The following is a 20,218-nucleotide window of genomic DNA, read 5'->3' as shown; positions in this document are numbered from 1 at the left end:
AGTTGTCTTAGTCTATCACTAAAAGTGCTCCTCTGTTCTGCCAAGGTGGCCTGCAGAGGGTGAGAAACATTGTCCAGAATTGCCAGGATTTTCCATAGGGTTCTTTGTTCTACTACAGTCTCCAGTGTGTCCAGTCTGACTCCTTTAACATAGCCAGCCTTTTGAATCAGTTTACTGAGCCTTTAGGCATCACCCATGTTGATGCCATTGCCCCAGCACACCACCAAATAGAAGACTGTACTGGCGATAACAGACTGGTAGAACATGTGAAGGAGAGGCCTGCGTACTCCAAAGGACCTCAGTCTCCTCAGGAGGTAGAGGCGACTTCTTGTACACAGCCTCTGTGTTGCTGCTCCACTCAAGTCTGTCGTCCAGCTGCACCCCCAGGTACTTGTAGGCCTCACCACATCCACGTCCTCAGTAGTAACAGGGAGCAGTGCAGGCTTAGTCTTCCTAAAGTCCATCACACCCTCCTTTGTCTTACTGATGTTGAGCTACAGATGGTTCAGCTTGCACCATTCGACAAAGTCCTCCATCAGGGCCCTGTATTCCCCATCCTCCCCGTTATACACCAACTATTGCTAGGTCATCAGAGAATTCGTGTTGCATCTGTCACAACCACACACCAAAATCAACTTAGTCCCAGAGTCATTTCTATCCATTCCCTCAAACTCAGTGAGGTTACTGAAAGAGATGACAATGGCTTCAAGGCAGCTTAATTACTTCTACGTTCTCTGAAGAGCAGCAGAGCCAACCATTTATCTCATGTGACGTGTGGGTGTTTGCCAAACACTAACTGGACATGGCTTCCTTGACCAACGGTTTTGCCTAAGAGGGCACCGAATGTGAAGCATTTTGGGATCAAGGTTGTGAGGATGGAGACACAGAAGTTATACACTCCCATTTTAAAGACCAGTTCCAGAAATAAAGGTCCACGTGGCCATCACAGGAGGATGGGCAGGTGGTGGAACTCACACTGATGCCTGCGCTCCCCATGATGCCAATGAAAATATGGACCAGAAATCTCCTCTTCTGCAGGGACAACATACAGTCTGGCTTATGTTGAAACAAACCTCTCGGCACAGTGGTGCTTCCTCCTCAGCCAACTAACCCCAGTGGCATAAAAGGCAGGGTCAGGCGCACGGTGCGTTGTTCCCACCACGTCCCAGCCCACCAAGACAGCTGAGGGACTCGCCACCCGGAACAAACAGAGCGGCTCTCTGCTGGTAAACACTCCTGGCTCCTGCAATCTTCAACGACTGCGCAGCATGCTGAGGTGAACGGCGGTCAGCGGCCAATGGTGGCACTGAAGCGCAGTGCTTAGCGTTACGCTTTACAGCACCAGTGATGGGGGAGGGGGTTCAATTCCCGCCACTATCTGTGCATTCCCCCCACGGGTTTCCCCTGTGTGCTCTGGTTTCATCCCACATTCACAGACACACGGGTTAGTAGGCTGTGGACATGCTACCCTGGTGCTAGAAGTATGGTGACACTTGCTGGGTGCCCCCATCACATCCTTGACAGTGTTGGTCATATTGAGGCAAATGACACAATTCACTGTTTAGGTGTATATGCGACGAATAAAGCTAATCTTTAAATCTTTGTTGTCAAGAGAGAGCAGGCGTACAAATGTTTCCCTTTCTTTTGGCTCTCATTAAACTTTAAACAATCTTAACTGACTCCTGTGGGCTTGGCTCCACCACCTGTCTTTAATTATAACACATGTATCAGCATTGGCAGAATATCCATCTACTGAGCCCCTCCAGATTTCTCCCTGCTATTAATATGAACTCCCCATGACAGGAAATCAGATCAAGGCTGCAATAGAGTAGGGAGGTTGGGCTTGGGTGCCGACAACAGGGTTGTATCCAGACCCACTCCCCTGCAGGAGCTGTCAAAAGTTTTGATCGATCCCTTCTCTCCTACAGGTCAGTGCATTTTACTCACTTGCTTGTTGAAGCCACTGACAAATGTCAATCTGGCTGGGGGAGGAGACGAGAGTCAATTGTGCGGAATGGTCTAATTTAAAATTAGGATATCTCCAAGGCAGTTTCACAAAGGAACATGGAGGCGGAGGCATTGTTCCCTGCAAAATGGCAACATTTCATTTAAACAACACACACAAAATGCTGGTGGAACGCAGCAGGCCAGGCAGCATCTATAAGGAGAAGCACTGTCGACGTTTCGGGCCGAGACCCTTCGTCAGGACTAACTGAAAGGAGAGATACTAAGAGATTTGAAAGTAGTGGGGGGGGGGGGGGGGGGGGAGGAATGCAAAATGATAGGAGAAGACCGGAGGGGGTGGGATGAAGCTAAGAGCTGGAAAGGTGATTGGCAAAAGAGTTACAGAGCTGGAGAAGGGAAAGGATCATGGGACAGGAGGCCTCAGGAGAAAGAAGGGGGGGGGGGGGGGGGGAGCACCAGAGGGAGATGGAGAACAGGCAGAGTGATGGGCAGAGAGAGAGATAAAAAACAACTAAATATGTCAGGAATGGGGTAAGAAGGGGAGGAGGGGCATTATATTCCTCTTCCCACCCTGTCTCTTGCAAAAATGCCATCCCCTTCTCACAATTCCTCCGTCTCTGCCGCATCTGCTCTCAGCATGAGGCTTTTCATTCCAGGACGAAGGAGATGTCTTCCTTTTTTAAACAAAGGGGCTTCCTTTATTCCACCATCAACTCTGCTCTCAAACACATCTCTCACATTTCCCGCACATCTGCCCTCACCCCATCCACCCCACCCCGCCACCCCACTCAGGATAGGGTTCCCCTTGTCCTCACCTACCACCCCACCAGCCTCCAGTCCAACGTATAATTCTCCGTAACTTCCACCACCTCCAACAGGATCCCACTACCCAGCACATCTTTCCCTCCCCCCCTTTCTGCTTTCCGCAGGGATCGCTCCCTACGCGACTCACTTGTTCACTCGTCCCCTTCCCATCCCTTCCCACCGATCTCCCTAATGGCACTTATCCTTATAAACGGAACAAGTGCTACACCTGCCCTTACACTTCCTCCCTCACCACCATTCAGGGCCCCAGACAGTCCTTCCAGGTGAGGCGACACTTCACCTGTTAATCGGCTGGTGTGGTATACTGCGTCCGGTGCTCCCAGTGTGGCCTTTTATATATTGGTGAGACCTGACGCAGACTGGGAGACCATTTTGCTGAACACCTATGCTCGGTCCGCCAGAGAAAGCAGGATCTCCCAGTGGCCACACATTTTAATTCCACGTCCAATTCCCATTCTGATATGTCTATCCATGGCCTCCTCTATTGTCAAAATGAATCCAAACTCAGGTTGGAGGAACACCTTATATACCGGCTGGGTAGCCTCCAACCTGATGGCATGAACACTGACTTCTCTAATTTCTGTTAATGTCCCTCCTTCCCTTCTTACCCCATCCCTGACATATTTAGTTGTTTTTTTCTCTCTCTCTGCCTGTTCTCCATCTCCCTCTGGTGCTCCACCCCCCCTCCGTTTTCTTTCTCCGGAGACCTCCCGTCCCATGATCCTTTCCCTTCTCCAGCTCTGTATCACTTTCGCCAATCACCTTTCCAGCTCTTAGCTTTATCCCACCCCCTCCAGTCTTGTCCTATAATTTTGCATTTCCCCCTCCCCCCACTACTTTCAAATCTCTTAGTATCTCTCCTTTCAGTTAGTCCTGTCGAAGGGTCTCGGCCTGAAACATCGACAGTGCTTCTCTTTATAGATGCTGCCTGGCCTGCTGTGTTCCACCAGCATTTTGTGTGTGTTGTTGTTTGAATTTCCAGCATCTGCAGATTTCCTCGTGATAACATTTCATTTATCTTATTTACACGGATCCCCTTAATTCAAGATAGCTTGGAACAAATCTCAAATCTGCAGCTGCAGGAATAACAGGTCAAGAAACCATATTCAAAACTGACAAGTGGGTGAGCCAAACACTATTTTTCCAGCTGTTCTCATCAAATTGGAAGCTATCAGTTAATTTAATAAAGAGTCAACAGATTGAAATGTTTAACTCACTCCCCAACTTCCAGCTGATTGTCAGTAATATGGACATGGCCAGAAACAAAAGGACCTCCATAGTAAATATCAAGCAATTAGTTGAACAATCCACGTCCAGGCTCGAAGACTCAGCGAGGATAGAGTCTCGCCATACGGTGACTCCAATGTCCCCTCTGAACCTTGGTTTTGTGAGAGCAGAGAGAGCCTACACTTAGCAATGGCAAAGTTATAAACTCAAAGATTATAAACCATCTTCCAGAGGGGGTGAGGAGAGGGCAGAAGATATTAATGTGGGTTTCAGTTAATTGGTCCACCGGTTAATATGGACAGCTGCTTATTTGGGACAACTCTCAAAGCGCAAAAACTAATCGAGAAAATAGCAGGGATTCCTTTTGTTTAATAGGAACACTTTGCCGCTCAAATGGAACAGGAGACTGTTGCCAAACAGTTATGAACTGGCGTCAGTCATGTGAACTTGTGTGGCCGTTAGATGTAACACCAGGCTTACAGAGAAAAGTTTGGAAAAAGCATCAGTTGCACATATTTGTATTCAAAAAGCAGTGATGTTTGTCACTCATCGTTGGTGAGAAATAAGCATTAAGACCGTTTAGAATTGTTTTGCTCACTGATGCTTCAATTAACTGAAGTCCACTCTATTGACATTTTGAGTCAAGTTTTAGCGTCTTGATTAAAACTGTCCACCATTCCTTTCCCTCCACAGATGCTGTTCAACCCACTGAAGTCCTCCAGTTCATCTCATGCTCCCGGTACCAGAAGTCTCTCATCTTTCCACTTATCAAGGGCACTGCGTTGCAAGGTAGCAGGAATTTTGAGAAAAGTGGCAGAATTCAAAAATGATTCAGCTAAATTACAGGAGATTAAGCAAATGAATCAAAGATATTTAAGGTAAGAATGTGGACTGGTACATCGGGCAACCCAGGCTTGTTTGTTACAGCATCAGTTGCACATGTTTGTATTCTCCATGGATAAACTCCATGGATGCACACAGTATTCCATCTTTTTTTTCCTGTAGGAAAACTGAGATCCGTGTGCAATATCAAAGCCTGTAGTGATTCTACCTGAGAAAAAGCCATAAAAGTGATGTCCTATTGTTTAACAAAGCCAAACAGCTACTTTGATTTTCCTCAAGACAAGACCACTGGTTTTCAATGTGGGCCATGCTGGATTCCGTAGGGGCCACAAGTAAAAAAAAAACAAGAAATGGGGGCCACAGGAGTTTCTGAATGGGCCATGATAAGTTTACCATTTTAATGAAATATTACTAAAATATACAAATAAAAATGTGATGTGTAATTTAATTGGAACCCTGAATGAAGTGAATGTGAACATATGCTAGATGATGCAAATGAGACAGCAAGAGAACTTTGCTTGTGTGAATGGGTGGGGGAAGAGAAGGGGGTGTGCGACACGCCAATATTATCTCTGCTCCTGTTTGAGCATGCAAAGATCACAAAAAAAAAACAGTATTCCGCTGCAAAATATAATGGCTTGTGCAACTGATGGTGCGGCTTCGATGGTAGGAAGATACAGAGGAGTCATTGCTCATTTTAAAAAATTGCTGTGCCTGACATTATTTGCAGACAGTGTGTCATCCACCATGTCAGCATTTGGTTGCAAAAAAATTGGAAGGATGCTTGCTCGACACCCTTACAGCAGCAATAATGACTGTCAGCTTCATCAAATCAAATGCATTCAAGATCGTGCTTTTTGACAACTTTGCGAGGAAAACGAAGATCTTGAATGGCAACTAGTGCACATAGAGGTCCCATGGTTATCAAAGGGTAATTGTCCATGTCACATTGTTTCACTTTGGGATAGTATAATCACGTTCCTAAGTCATAAGCAGCTCAGAGAACAAATTGTTGCTGCTAAGTCTGACATATTTTAGCTGTCAAGTGTATTTGAAAAACTGAATTTATTAAACTAAGATACAAGGAAAAAACTGCAATCTCATATCATGCAAAGAGGCTATTACCGCTTTCCTTGGAAAACTCAGACTCTCCAGCAACGATATTGGATGTCACAAGTTTACGCAATTTCCTTCACTGGCCGTTCTTACAATTGAAGTGCAAGATGATGATCTGATTGTGTATCTTGATCATTTGAAACAACTGCACACTGATACGGAATTTTGGTTCACAGACCTGCTGGAGATGCATATTCCAGACTGGGTGGTGGATCCTTTTGGGGTGCATGTGAACGACATTGACGTCACTTTGCAAGAATGTCTTACTGAGCCGCAGGGTGACAGAACAGCTCAGGCAAAATCCAAACACAGCAACCAAAGTTCCTGGCTAACTAGTGATACTCAAAATAAAGCTTCCACAGCTCTGGGAGAAAGCAAAGTTGTTTTTAATTGGAGTTCCCACCTCTCATCTAATTAAATGTGGTTTTAGTCAAGCTCTTCACCCGCCCATAACCATCTTGACGTTGTGAAGAAGGTGATTTTCAATTATCTGTAACCAAGTTGCAACCAGGTATTCAAGAATTTACTAGTTTGCATCAGTTGCAAAGATCTCACTAAATAACTAATGTTACAATGTTAAGTGCTTTTCATTGCTGGTTGGAAGAATATTTTATATATATATATAATAACTAAAGTATTCTATTCAGAGCTTTGAAATAGTTTTATTTTTCATATACACCTGTAATATTATATTTAACATATTTGTGCTAAATCATAAATATTGACTGTATATTAAAATAATTAGTACAGATGACTGTGGAGGGTGGGGACTACATAGGTAAGTGAAAGCACCAAGTGGGCCACAAGCAGAAAAGTGTTGAGAACCACTGGTCTCGACCATGGATAGACAGACACTTGATTTCATCTCAGAATTTAATACCAGTTTAAACAACAGAATCTGTCTAACTGAACAGATTTTATAGCGATTTAATACTTTTGCTATCTCTTTCCCCTTTTAAGTAATTGGCAAGAGTTCAAGACTGTCTTTAAAAAGATGGCTTGCCATATACCCCTTGCAAGAAAAGCACAGCTGAGCTTTCCGGAGTCTCTGTCTATGTTTTCTAAGACATCACTTGACCTTTTGGACCAGGAGAAGTCAGCTTTTCCAACCATGCCCAGTCCACCCCATTAACCAGAAGCAACACGCATCTTCTCGGCACCCATTCAATACTTTTTATAAAAGGCCATAGGGCATCCTATTGAGAAGCAGAATTTAATCATTGCTCACTGAGAAGGAGCAAAGGCCTGCTAATCCCCAATACTCATAGATAGGGCCATGTCAATTAATCAAAACATCAGAGAGTTTCCTGGCTTCTAATGCAGAACATGTAGTGAGAAAATCCAGCTAAAGTCAAACAAAGTTCTTAAATTTAAATGTTCAAATTAACAAAAAGATGGTCATGTCTTGGTCAAGCTGTAACCGGAGGAGTCCATTAAAGATGGAACAGCAAGTTTTACTGATAGTGCGAGCACACTGTGGTTTGACATTTAAGGGATGATGACCAATGCAGTACTACTCAACTGGAGACCAGTTTCAGCTAAACCACACTAGCAGAACTCAGATCAGAGCTGAAGTCAGGGCACTGTCTAATAATCTGCCCCACTTACAATGATTCCAGCGCTGTTTTATGCTTGGATTTGAAATTTAGTCAGCATGTTACTTTCCCATCACTTAAGTCCCAGTACAAAGCAGCTATCAGCTGCTTCAGGGACCACGTAAGAACATCTGGTACTAGGAACCTAAATGATTTTGTGTGCTTTATGAGAAATGTATGGAACTTTAAAGTGTGACATGAGGGTTACTCAAGGTTCTCTACACCACCCCTGCCCTCCACCCAAGCTAATGATTTTAATCAAAAAAATTCATCGCCAACAAATCACAAGTTTCTCTCAACCCGAACTTCCAATCAAGACTGCCTTTATAGTCAGCCACACAGAGCAGAACTGCCAGCCTGACACGGCAATTCTTCTTTCCCCGTTCTGTTTGAACATCAAGCCAATGCTGATCTAAACAGAATTCCTCACTGAAGTTTACTGGGGTTTGATGCTTCCACAAGCCTAGAGAGAAGCAGTATGGACCAACTGCCACTCATTTTAATAGATCACTGACTGCAGTAACCAGAATTAGGTTTATTATCACCTACACATGTCATGAAATACGTTGGTTTGAGGCAGCGGAAAATAAATTAGTGTGAGTGTGGAAGAGTGAGATAGTGCTCATGGACCAATCGGAAATCCGACTGAGGGGAAGAAGCTGTCGTAAGTCTTTATGCTCCCCATTGGTAGTAACGAGAATGTACTGCATATCCCAGATGGTGAGAATGATAGGTGCTGCCTTCTAGTCATCCAGAGATCACGGGTTCAAACCCCATCATGAGAACTTGATGACTTAAACACAGTTCTTTACACAAAGTGAAGCAGCTATTGGAGGATGTGATGATGACGTCAGACTGTTGTAAGACCCCAACCCTTCTGACTTCTCGAAAAAGAAATTTGCTGACCTCAATTTATCTAGTCTGTATATAGCTCCAGCCCACAGTAATCTCAGCTCTCAACGGTAATCTCCTCTGAACCAGCTGAACAAACCAAATAAGGGCAGTAAGTGATGGCCTCGCCATTAAAGATGAACTCGTGGAGGAACTTTTCTTTAAATCAAAATTTTGTGGTTAATTCTGATTTCACAATATGTTTGCCACTGCACAACTGACGTGATTTTCAGCATTATTTCTGGCAGACATTTGACCACAGCAAATGAATCCCATCACCCGCAAGCTTAAACACACTTGCCTGAAAAATAACTGCTGGCAAAAGCACGTGATGTTCCCAGAGGTCCTATTTTAGCAGAAATGCAAACTCATTTAGAACCACTGGGTGAACCACTGGGCAGAGAGAAGGGGCATGAGAACCTGACAGAGGTGCTAACTGCTTGCCCCACTGACAACAGCAACAGAAAATGCTCTTCCTTTGGTTAGATGTGATGTTAAGAGCAATCATTCAAGAGCTTGTGCAATCTTAAGTGTAAACATAGCAAGATTTGACTGAGGCTGGGGAAGGGGGTTAGAAGGCTAAGGAATCACAAAAGGAATTCAGGCCTATGCAGTAATAAAGCAATGTAAGTGGATTCACTGCTGCGCCCATGATCCAAGTTTCAACTTCTACTCGCATATGGAAAAAAAAAGTTTTACCCTCAAAGGGGTTTGATTACATTAACTGCACTTTTATCTGCTCAGATCTCCGAGAAATTAGCAAACGCAGACAGCCTGTAAAGGAAGGCAGAGCTTTTACTCTTTTGGCCAAGCTTGCTGCTCCTCGCATAGTTTCCAGACTCTGTATTCTTCAACTCGGGCATGTGCGATGCAGTAATTACTTGCATGTTATTTGGAAGAAGAACAAAAGCTAAAGAGCCTCAAGCGAGTGTGACACACAGCAGACAAGACACACAGTGCTACAACCGAGAAAGGGCTTTACATTCTATACTCACTGCAGAGACAACAGCATGGAAATTAGGTCTGGTCACATTTAACTTTTCATATAAAATAGTGCCTCTATTAATAGTTGATGCTTCATCATTCATTTTGCCACTTCACTTAAGAAAACAGCATGTACTATTGCCCAACACCTACCTGCTGTTAATAACAAGCGCACTGTACAATAAATGGTGGCAGTGATGTCAAGTAATGGCACTCCCCATGGATTTGAGATTATACTATGTGAACACTAAAGGTATCTGCATGCACTTTTGTCCACAACATTAATGGAAGCATGAATTCAAGAGGGTTAAGATCTCCATTAAAACAGCAGGCAAAACTATTAGGCTTTCACATACTGACATTGGCTCAACACAATTTTAGGACCTTGTTACACGGTCATTTGTAACAGCAGAGTGAAGCTGCGTGGGTTTTTAAGGAATGACTCCAGAAATAGCCAAGAATTTTTGTAGGGACTGATCAAGTGCATGGAAACTCAAAAGAGTATCAAGAGTCATCAATTATGTTGAGATAACTTCCTTAAGATAAACACCACATTTCCATTTGACCAAATTTGAATCTGTAAAATCGATATCATGTGAAAACCAGGCAGAATAATTTAATAAGTGCTTTTTTTTTTGCTGTTTCCACTGCTCTAATCTAATCTAATTTCAAAACTTGGTTTCCAGCATGGAAAATTTTGCCCATTTCAACACCTCAATTTTACACAGCCTGAAGAGTATCATCGCAATAGAACACAATACCTTGCTTTGTATAAAAAGGACAAGCTGTTACTGCATCTGCCCAAGCCCCCCAATTCCATTGAAGTCAAAGCAGAGCTTCTGTCAGCACAATCTACAGTTTGAGATGGGACAAGAACCACATCAGTAGTGGACATTGCAGAGTTCTTTAATCACCTGCTTCCTGGGAAATGCAAACCATTCATAAATGCATACCATTCATAAATGCATAGATGATATTATTCACATTAGGAACATGGAGACAGTAGGAAATGGGCTACCTGTGTAGGCAAATTGTATTACACTAGTTACATCAGGTGCTGTTGTCTTCAGGAAGACAAGAGACACTGAAATGAGTGCAAATCTCCAGAGCTGCTTGTCCCTGCAAGCAAGACAACAGCTTACTTGAAAAGGTTGAGAATTAGTGCATCCCCCCCACTTCATCCTACAGTCTCGACCCAAGCCCTGAGCTCATTATCCAAATCAATCTCAAACTCTATCAACCTCTCTCTCTCTCGCTACTTGAAATTCTGTTCAAAATCCACTATTCACAATTTAGTCTTCAGTTTGGTTTTTAACCTACTTATAAAGACAATATCTAAACGTAACCTTTTGATAGCAATGATAGTAATTGCATCCACCAGCAAAATCGGCCAGAGGCGAATGACGAAATCTAGGATTTTAGGCATTTTAGATAGTAAGCACCTGTGGTTTTGGAATCATAAATTATTGATGCACGTTGGCAAGAACATGGATGGGTTTCTAAAGAAGCAGCTTAATTAGGGTTGAATGCGCATGTATAAAAATGGGACTGAAGAGCTAAACAGAAATGTGGAGGGCAGGAACAGGTAAAGTGAAAGGGAATATCTTACTATTCAATAAAAAAAAACTAACAAGCAAATATTAGCTTCAAACTTTACATTTTCCTGTGAACAATTTAACCCAACGCCTTTATCTTCCTTACAAGATTCAACTAATTTGATTGTTTTCCAAAAACATTAGATGATCAAAGACAGACCACATTTCCGTCCACAGCTATTTGTTAGATTTCAGCTGTCATTCAAACTAAATACCAAGCAGCAGATAATAATGCCAGGCTTCATCTGAAAGAAACTGACTTCAATTGGTCAGAGTTCTGAAAGAAGCAGTAAGTATTTCAGTATTTGTGTCCTTGCCCAGCTCAGAGATGAGCTATCAACAGACGCGGCTGAACCATGGGGAATTCTCCAAGTCTACAGCCACAGGCTAATAGGAAAGACAACAGTCAGGCAGAACTATCTACTTTAACCCTTACTTTTAGGAGCAGCTGAACCCATCAGTTCCAAAATATTAAAGAAATTCAAATACTTAGATAATAAGAGTAACTTATTTATTGAGCACTTTTCATATAGATGAGGTAGTTCAAAGTGTTTTACAATGGGATAAAGTGCAAACATGAAAATAAAAGGCAAAAAGATGATAGTCAAAAGCAAGGTTAAATAAACAGGTTTTGAGCTGGTGTTTCAAAGAGTCTGCATCCCGTATAGTTTTAGGTGTTGGATTCCACAGTTTAAGAGGGTAGTTGAAAAAAGCTGACCTGCCAGTTATGTTTTGAGGGAGATTGTTTAAATTTAAGAGACTGGCGGAAGAAGATCTGAGAGCTTGAGAAGAATTATAAAACAAAATTGATTCTGTGATGTATTGAGACATTGAGGGCTTTAAAAACGTATGTGTCTCAATGATTCACATGCTTCATACCAAACAACAGATAAAATAACATATTCTAACTGCATCTTAAACTATTGTTAAACTAACAGGTTCTCAATTCGACTCAATAAGACAGAATGACATAAACACCAATTATCTGTGTAGAACAACAAAAAAAACACTATGTTTATCAGGACATAACAGAGCAAGCATTAAAATACTTACCCATGTGTGCACGGGCCCCTCTCATTGCAGCAGACCTCCCATTCTGCCAATCCATGGCACTGTTCACAACCAGCGCTTCGGTGAGGCCCCATAAAACTACTCATTCTCATTTTCCATTGAACTACTGATCAATTCTTCAGACTGCCCAGTGAAGGAACAATCCTTCCATGGCTTTTGCAGTCTTTCATTGGAAACCTTCTGTGGTGATATCACGTGAAATGATGTGCCAGTAATTGATTGGACAGAGCACTGAGCATGCGCAGGATTGCTGAAATGTTCCAGCACGTGGCTGGGTTAAGACGTGTTTGTTTATTACTGTAAATAAAAGTTCTCCAATTCTTCCAGAATATGATTCTTTACTGCTAACCCATGGTACGTTTAAACAGAAGTAACATAACACCTTCTGAGACTAATTGTTCTTCTTGTTGCTGTTTTGTTTCCTTATCCCACTGATTACTTTGCTTTCTTCCTCTTGTAAAGTTTAATGTCCATTGGCAGACCCACATACTGTGCATTCCCACCACCTACTGAAGTGCAGTGTGGAACAAAGAGACAGGAAATAAATTTCACCCTCACCCCACAAAAAAAATACTCAAATAACATCAAGAAGTCTTAAGCTTTTCAGAAAATCAAATTTGGACTTATATACTCTATGATGGCAGTGATACCCTAACAAATTTCCCATTTTAAACTGTGTCTGTCCCAAAGATCCCAGGTTAGCAATTAGATGTTTCCTTTGCACCTCATAGGAACTGCATTCAAAGAATCTATGCTGCACCACTCCTTGACAAATGCACCTCCTATGAATGGCAATATCATGCATATTAATTTTGAACCAGGAATTATTTAACCTAGTATGTCCAGTATGTAAACATGCAAGTATAATTTACTCATCTCCGAGCTGAGTCTCCACTATACTCTGAATTATCTATAAGTGCCATCCTTTCTTTCCCCAAACTTTGCTATGACAGTGATCGAATAGACTTTTTAATTATAGCTTTCAACTCCCCCCTTATGCAAAGGCATCACTACATTTAAATCCTTAATTTTAAGTGATTGCTTGGCTAGAATGTCTGCCACCTCATTTCCTTCAACCCCAACATGGGCAGGGACTCATTAGAGACGTATACACAAGTCTAGACCCTGCAGCCTCATCAGATGTTGCCCAATCTCAAGAAGAACGGCCTGCAATTTGAATACCTGTTTTAAATTATGTCAAAGTAGAACAAATCAGAACACAGAAGTACAAAAACAAGGTGTACTTCTTCAACCCATCACAAGGTTAAAATGATAGTAACCATCTCAGACGTGAATACTGATACTTTGTCTGATAAACTTTTCTTAATTGATCTTTTCCTGAGGGCTCAGATCAATCACAGGCAAAGGGGAAAAAAACAATGGAGGAGTGACAGAAAGGGGTACACTGGGACCGTAAGCCACATTAAACAACCCAAAATATTGTCCACATTAATTTCCCATCCTCCCAAAACTGATGGCCATACAAATACAGTGCTCCCAACACTCTTCTAATGTTGCCAATACTGGATGACCAACTTTGTCACTAAGGCATGAACAGTAAATTTCAGCTAATTAAAAAGTGTGATGTTTGCACATCAGAGGAAGCATGACACATTGAACAAAACAGAGGAAGAGTGCAAAGAGAAACACTGACAGATGGACAGAGATAAAATTGTTACAACCATCCAGGAATACAGAAGAGTAAGTTTATTCACAATGCCTAGCTGCTCTGCGATTGCTCTACAAATATGTAATCATTTTTAGAAGAATACCCAAAACTATTTAACTAACCGTTGCCAATCTGTTGAATGCATTAATGCTTGCAGTCATTTGGCTCCAAGAGCCATATCCACATTTACGTTTCAGCTTTGTTCATAAAATATGATCGACCACATTATCAAAGGAATGAATACCAGAAGATCAATGAATACCTTAAGATACACCCCTAGCTTCCCACTCCAAACCACTCAGGAACATTATTCCACTACAGAAACACTGTGGGCAAGCTTTGAGGAAGCCTTGCTTATACACACAGGTAGAACTAACAGACAGACAGACCTACTTTATTGATCCCGAGGGAAATTGGGTAATTGGGTACTGTGTTAGCACTGGGCCTGGCCAGTTTATCAAATTTTATCTGCTGCACCAAGGCCAATTGGAGCTGCCATTTTTAAACAGTCTTGGCAAGGGGCAGAGTTTGAGCTCATCATCAGCTGATAAACGCACCAGGGCATTAAGGAAAGAGGAACATCTGGTTTATTTGAATGTCTAAAGCCCATTACTGAGCACCTCAGTAAAATTAAGCCTTGAATAAAGCAAATTGCAGAAGAAAAAAAGAACACCGTAGATGCTGGAAACCAGAAATAAAAACCAAAAATGCTATAAACACTCGGTTAAGCAGGCAGGGCTCTCGTTCCTCAGATGCAGCCTGGCCTACTGAGTGCTTCCAACATTTTCTGTTTTTATTTCAGATTTCCATCAACTGCGATTTGTTGATATTAGGGACCCAATGCTCCTTTCAAAGTAAATATGATATCAGGTTCACGGTTACATTCTCTGGAACATGTTTAACTAGATCTAAGGGACTTGGGTTGGCTTTGCACTCCTCAGTCCCAGGGAATCCAACAGCACCAAGGGTGTAACTTCAGCAGGATTTTGCAAACAAGGAGCTAACTGCACAGATGAGCTAAGCTGCATGGCTAAGTAGAGAGTTAGCAAAGCCAAAAGGTGATTTAAACAGCCTAAGCTTTCAGTGCAGTCATTACAGGTCACAGCTGGCCAACAGCTGCAAGCCTGGAAATCCCATTGAGAAAACGGAGAAAGCAAGACCCTTCCACATCAGGCCACTGAGGTCCATCGGGAAACACAGCCAAGCACTGCTTCCGCTCAGCTTGGCAGTTCTTTGGTACACTGCAGTAGGGTGAGCCAGTGCTGGAATTTTTGTGAATCATGATTTCTGAGGGCTTTTTCCAATTAGCTCTCTCTTGTGCCTTAAGATGCAAACAGATTTTTGCAGCTTAGCAGCAAGGAGCTTCAAAAGAGTTACTGCGAACAGCTGGCAACCTACACTAAAGGGGATTCAGCGTAAACTTCAATCGGTAGGTCTCAGCAACATTTCTAATCGAAACAGGCATCCTTTCAACTTCAACATCAAGACCACAAACTCATTTGAAATGAGAAACACAGAGTGTTGCATTGAAGGAGCATTTGCTGTATCTATTTTCCAAGGCCCATCTAGATTCCTTCTGAGGTGCGGTGGTGCTTAATATTGAGAACAGTCATAAATGCACACAGAGACATCCTGTTACACTGAGGTTCCAATAATCTGGTATCTGATTGTTCGGAAATTCTCATGGTCCAGCATCAGGCTCACTCACTCATTTGGAATGCAACCCAGCAGTCTGATGTGCAAGCATTGTATGTGGCCCAGAGCTGGGATTACTGCTTGGAGCTGAAACTAGGTTAGGCTCCAGAATACCAGGAACCAGGAATGCATAGACTCGCCATCAGAACCAGTATCTGAAGCTTTTGTAGATTCTTGTTCATTTAAATCCACTGGGTTTCCTGGATGATTTATCATACTGCTGTGAAACACATAAAAAAATCTGGAATACAGGAATAGAGTTTGGGTGTTAATAAGAGTGACATGTAATAGTAGGAAAAATCTGCTCGTCTGGCAGTAAAGTCCCAACATGCTGGATTAGTGGAATTATATTCTACAGTGTCCCTTTAAATAGATGCCCAGTCAAGCAAAAAGTTGGTTGCACATGATATAAGCGGACTTTAGGACAAAATATTAAAAGCATGGTCAAATAGGTGAATGCACCTACGTACAGGGCTCCTTCAGTTGACATCTTCTGGAAAGATCATGAAGCCATATATTTCACTTCCTTTATGTCTTTTATGTTTGTTTTTCGACTTGGATGTGATTCTCGGAGTGTTGGAGCCTGTGATTTGCTGTTTGGAGATCATTTGGGTGTTCCAGTGCACCGCAGTCTCCGAGAGGAGGCAGACGCAGCATGTGGATATCTCACAGCACGGTGGCTGCTGGGTTCAAGCCAATGCTCGACTTCATTGTTCACCGATTAAAGCGATGAGGGAGCTTGAAACATCGAGGCGAATGCAAAAGTTTGGAGATCGTTTGAGTGCTTCAGCACTCGGAGAGGATTCCGGGAGATAGAGGCAGTGTGCCTAAATTCCTGGCAGGCAGGCTGCAAAATGGGCACAAACTGATATTTGATTCCACTTCGCCGATTAAAACTTCCATTGTGCACCCATTAAAGAGACTAGGGAGAATGAAACATTGAGGCAAATGCAGAGGGTGAGCACTGGCTGCGTGACTTCTGATCACTGAGGATCCCTCTGCTACGCTACCGGAGAGGGGAGAGCCTGCTGCTGTGCCCGGAGAATGCTGCCCAGATTTTCTGCAGTTTGGATCTGGATGTGGACTTGGACTATAGACTACAGACTTTTCTCGGTCTTATAGTTTTTTTGTATTTTGCATTTTTCGCCCAATCTTTCTCATTTTTTTGTGTGGGATAGGGGGTTTTGGGGGTTGATGATCTTTCTTTTCTTTCTTGGTTTCATGGCTACCCGGAGAAGAAGGATATCAGAGTTGTATACTTTGATAATAAATGAACTTTGAACCTCTAATGTGAGTCTTAAACAAAAGGCCAGAGGAGATGGAATGGGAATCAGTACAAGTCAGTCAGCAGAGTTGGGCTAGCTAAAAGTAGGGTAGCAGAGGTATAGAGGACCTCAGTCTAAAGAGAGTAGCACAACAGAGGCCAGCAAAGGTACACACTGGGATTCTCAGTTTGAAGTAACGGCAAACAGTTTGGATGAGGGTTTCAGTAATAAAATGAACTGAGGCGACAATAGAGACACATGATCATGCAGTGGTTATGGCATGGAACAGTAAACTTTACCACAATAGTTGGGAAACACGCCATGACAACAGAGCACCAAAGATGATATTCCACATCAGCAATCACCAGTGCACCAATGTAAAAATATTCTCCCTTTCACTTACAAAATAAACTATTTCAAAACAGTATTTTCCACTCTCTGCCTTTTAATTTGAACTGGCTAACAGCAAGTTTATCACAATGAAAATATCCATATCTAATACAGACGGGCAACTGTTCATGTCAATAACTGAACAAACCAGGACTGCATATTTATTGTGAGGTCATTCATTCCGTCATGCTGAATGTTCATGGCTGCCATCACATCCATTAATCACAAGAATTGGGAGCCATTGCAAATTCAGAAGTACAAACATTTACATTAGCAGCAAGGCAACTTGGAACAGATTGATAAGGCAATGTCTGTTGAGCAACAGGCACCATAACATCCTGCCATTTATCAATCCCATCTCTGACAAGTCTTCTCAATCCACTCAGGACCTCATAATCCACTCCATTGGTCACCCAATGTTCCTGTTTCAATGCTATGCAACTTTCTTGTACAGCCATAAATCCTTAAACTTTGCTAGAAGAAAATAGAACATTAACAGGGTCAACTTTCAACCAAATCATCCTGTTTGTCCAAAGACCCAGTCTGTGTCCAAAATGCAATCCATTTTATTTAAGTGATAACTCTGCAGGTGCCACCAACCTTTCAGAGCACCTATACTTTTCTAGAAACACATCCAACATTTGTCAATCTCCACTTTGACTGCACGAAGTCAAATGCTTGACCCATGTCAGGATGTATCTTTTTTAACGTTGTTAGCCAAACTAAAAAAAAATCAACCACAGAATCCTTGACATTTCTTTTGGACAACATATTTACAAAGAAAAGCAGCGTGCACTACTTGCAATGGCCTGGGGCCTTTGCAATACATCGTCCTTCCTGAGAAATTCATGAGGGAGAAAAGTAGACAAGTATTTCACACATTTGGCTTAAGAAACTAAACATTTCCTTTGAAAAACAAAAGAAAAATAGTTAATTTAGATAATGCTATGTCCCCCGGCAAATTGCAGTACAGAAGCAAGCTGCTGCCCAGGAAGCACATATGGCACTAAAAGTCCCCCAGACAATCCAAATACCAGCTTCAGTTTCAGCCGGAACTGCTTGTTGCAACAGGAGGTTTGGTTTTACCATGATTGCTTGTTCAAATTAAGAAGTGTTTAAATATCCATGTGCACTGACACAAATTGTTTACTTTCAAACAAGAGAAAATCTGCAGATGCTGGAAATCCAAGCAACATACACAAAATGCTGGTGGGACTCAGCAGGCCAGGCAACATCTATGGAAAAGTCCTCCGCCCAAATGTCGACTGTACTCTTTTGCACAGATGCAGCATGGCCTGCTGAGTTCCTCCAGCATCCTGTGTGTAACAAGTTGCTTACTGCGTGTATTGGAAAAACCAGCAAACTTGACCATCTTGCAATAGTGTACCCCCTAATCAATCATCTCAAATTACTCCAGTGGAGAAAATAAACAGCATATCACCTTGATCAACGTGAAATTTCTTTTCACCACCAGATATCAAGTTTAGAAGACCAGAATCTGTAGCTGTACCGCTATTCCCTTTGTCAATATTTAAACATTTTGTGCACCCACCACGGACCAAATCCCACAGACAATTTCAAGATGTCTGGACACTGCAGCCAAAGCACTACCTGTTCAGTTTTGGGAAGCCTTCAAACAGAGTATCGTCGGGACTTTTCTGAAAATTGGCAATGCTTCATATGAATAAGTTTAACTGTTTTTTTTACATTAAGCTCAAAGGGAGTGCAGCTTCCTTAAAAGGCAGTACGGAATGTGCTTGGATAAGCAAGTTGAAGAGTAGACATTAGTATATTTACCACATCAGTAGATTACCACCGCGCTGCCCAGCAGCTCATCAGTTTGACCCCAGACCGATCACACGACAATTTACAATGACCTATTAACCCACTAACCAGTATGTCTTTGGACTGTGGGAAGAAACCCACATAAACATGGGAAGGATTGTACAAACTTGCTAACAAGAGGACACCAGAACTGAACTCTGACCCCCCCCACCCCCGAGCTGTAACGGTGTCTTGCTAATCGCCTATTACCATGGCGCCCACGCACCGTGGTGATTGTAACTCAACTCCACATTCTCTCCTACCTCGATAATCCTGTCGTGAACTTGCAGTCCATCAGGTCTGTCTGCAGGTCCGTTCTCCATAACTTTGGAAACGTAAATAACTTCACTTGAAGAATCGTCCTCACTGTTCTGTAAAGCAAGATAGAGGGGAGTCAGCAAGGGAACACTGGGCACAGGACACATCTGGTGGAAGTGATGATGCTCAAGCTTCAGTCTTGGGGTCAGAAATGGGACAAAGAGGGACAGGGCTGAAATTTTAGTGTTTACAAAATCGAAGAGCAATATTAAAGTATTCTACACAGGCTTTGGCTGAGGTTCCAAATACTTTTTTAAAAATTTATTAAATTTTTAGAAAATTACAAAGAATAAATGTAATGATAAAATAGTAAGAGAGAAAAAATAATATTAACCCTCCCCCCCCTTAACCCTTATCTAAAGAAAGAATAAAAAGAAAGAAAGAAGAGAAAGATTGCCTGGATATCGGAGGATCCCCACATGCTCTATGGAGTTCAAAATAATTTTTATTTTTACTTTCCCCAATTACTTTATAATTTTATCTTCAAAGGACCTATGTATTTAATCCTATCTTTTGTAGGTGTGGGAGCCAAATTTTCAAAAATATATCATATTCATTTCTTAGATTGTATGTAATTTTTTCAAGTGGAATACAACTATATATTTCATTATTCCAACGATCCATAGTTAAATATAAATCAGATTTCCAAGTAACTGCGATAACTTTTCTGGCTACTGCCAATGCAATTTTTATAAAATTTTTCTGACACTTATTCAATTTAAGTTTCGGTATTGTCCCTTCAATGTCTCCTAATAAAAAAAAATATTGGACTATGTGTGTGTTGTACTCCAGTAACTTGTTCCAATAAAAGTCTTAGATTTATCCAAAATGATTGAATTTTAAAACAAGACCAAGTAGAATGTAAAAAATTACCAATTTCTTGATTACATCGAAAACATTAGTCAGACATATTTGAATTTAATCTATTTATTTTCTGTGGTGTTA

General features: G+C 42.0%; 1 protein-coding gene across 2 annotated transcripts in view; it reads right to left on the bottom strand.

Annotated features, from left to right (window-relative positions):
• Positions 1–20,218, bottom strand: part of LOC140734702 (PDZ domain-containing RING finger protein 4-like) — a 465,241-nt gene that overhangs the window by 420,259 nt on the left and 24,764 nt on the right. For both annotated transcript variants that reach the window (XM_073059028.1, XM_073059030.1), the window contains exon 3: positions 19,219–19,326. In XM_073059028.1, coding sequence (XP_072915129.1) covers positions 19,219–19,326 — 108 coding nt within the window. The remainder of the gene's footprint in view (positions 1–19,218; positions 19,327–20,218) is intronic.

Source organism: Hemitrygon akajei, chromosome 10, assembly GCF_048418815.1.
Source record: "Hemitrygon akajei chromosome 10, sHemAka1.3, whole genome shotgun sequence".
Lineage (NCBI taxonomy): Eukaryota > Metazoa > Chordata > Chondrichthyes > Myliobatiformes > Dasyatidae > Hemitrygon > Hemitrygon akajei.
The sequence above is the reverse complement of the archived record's forward strand: the minus strand, read 5'-3'. Positions and strand labels throughout refer to the sequence as shown.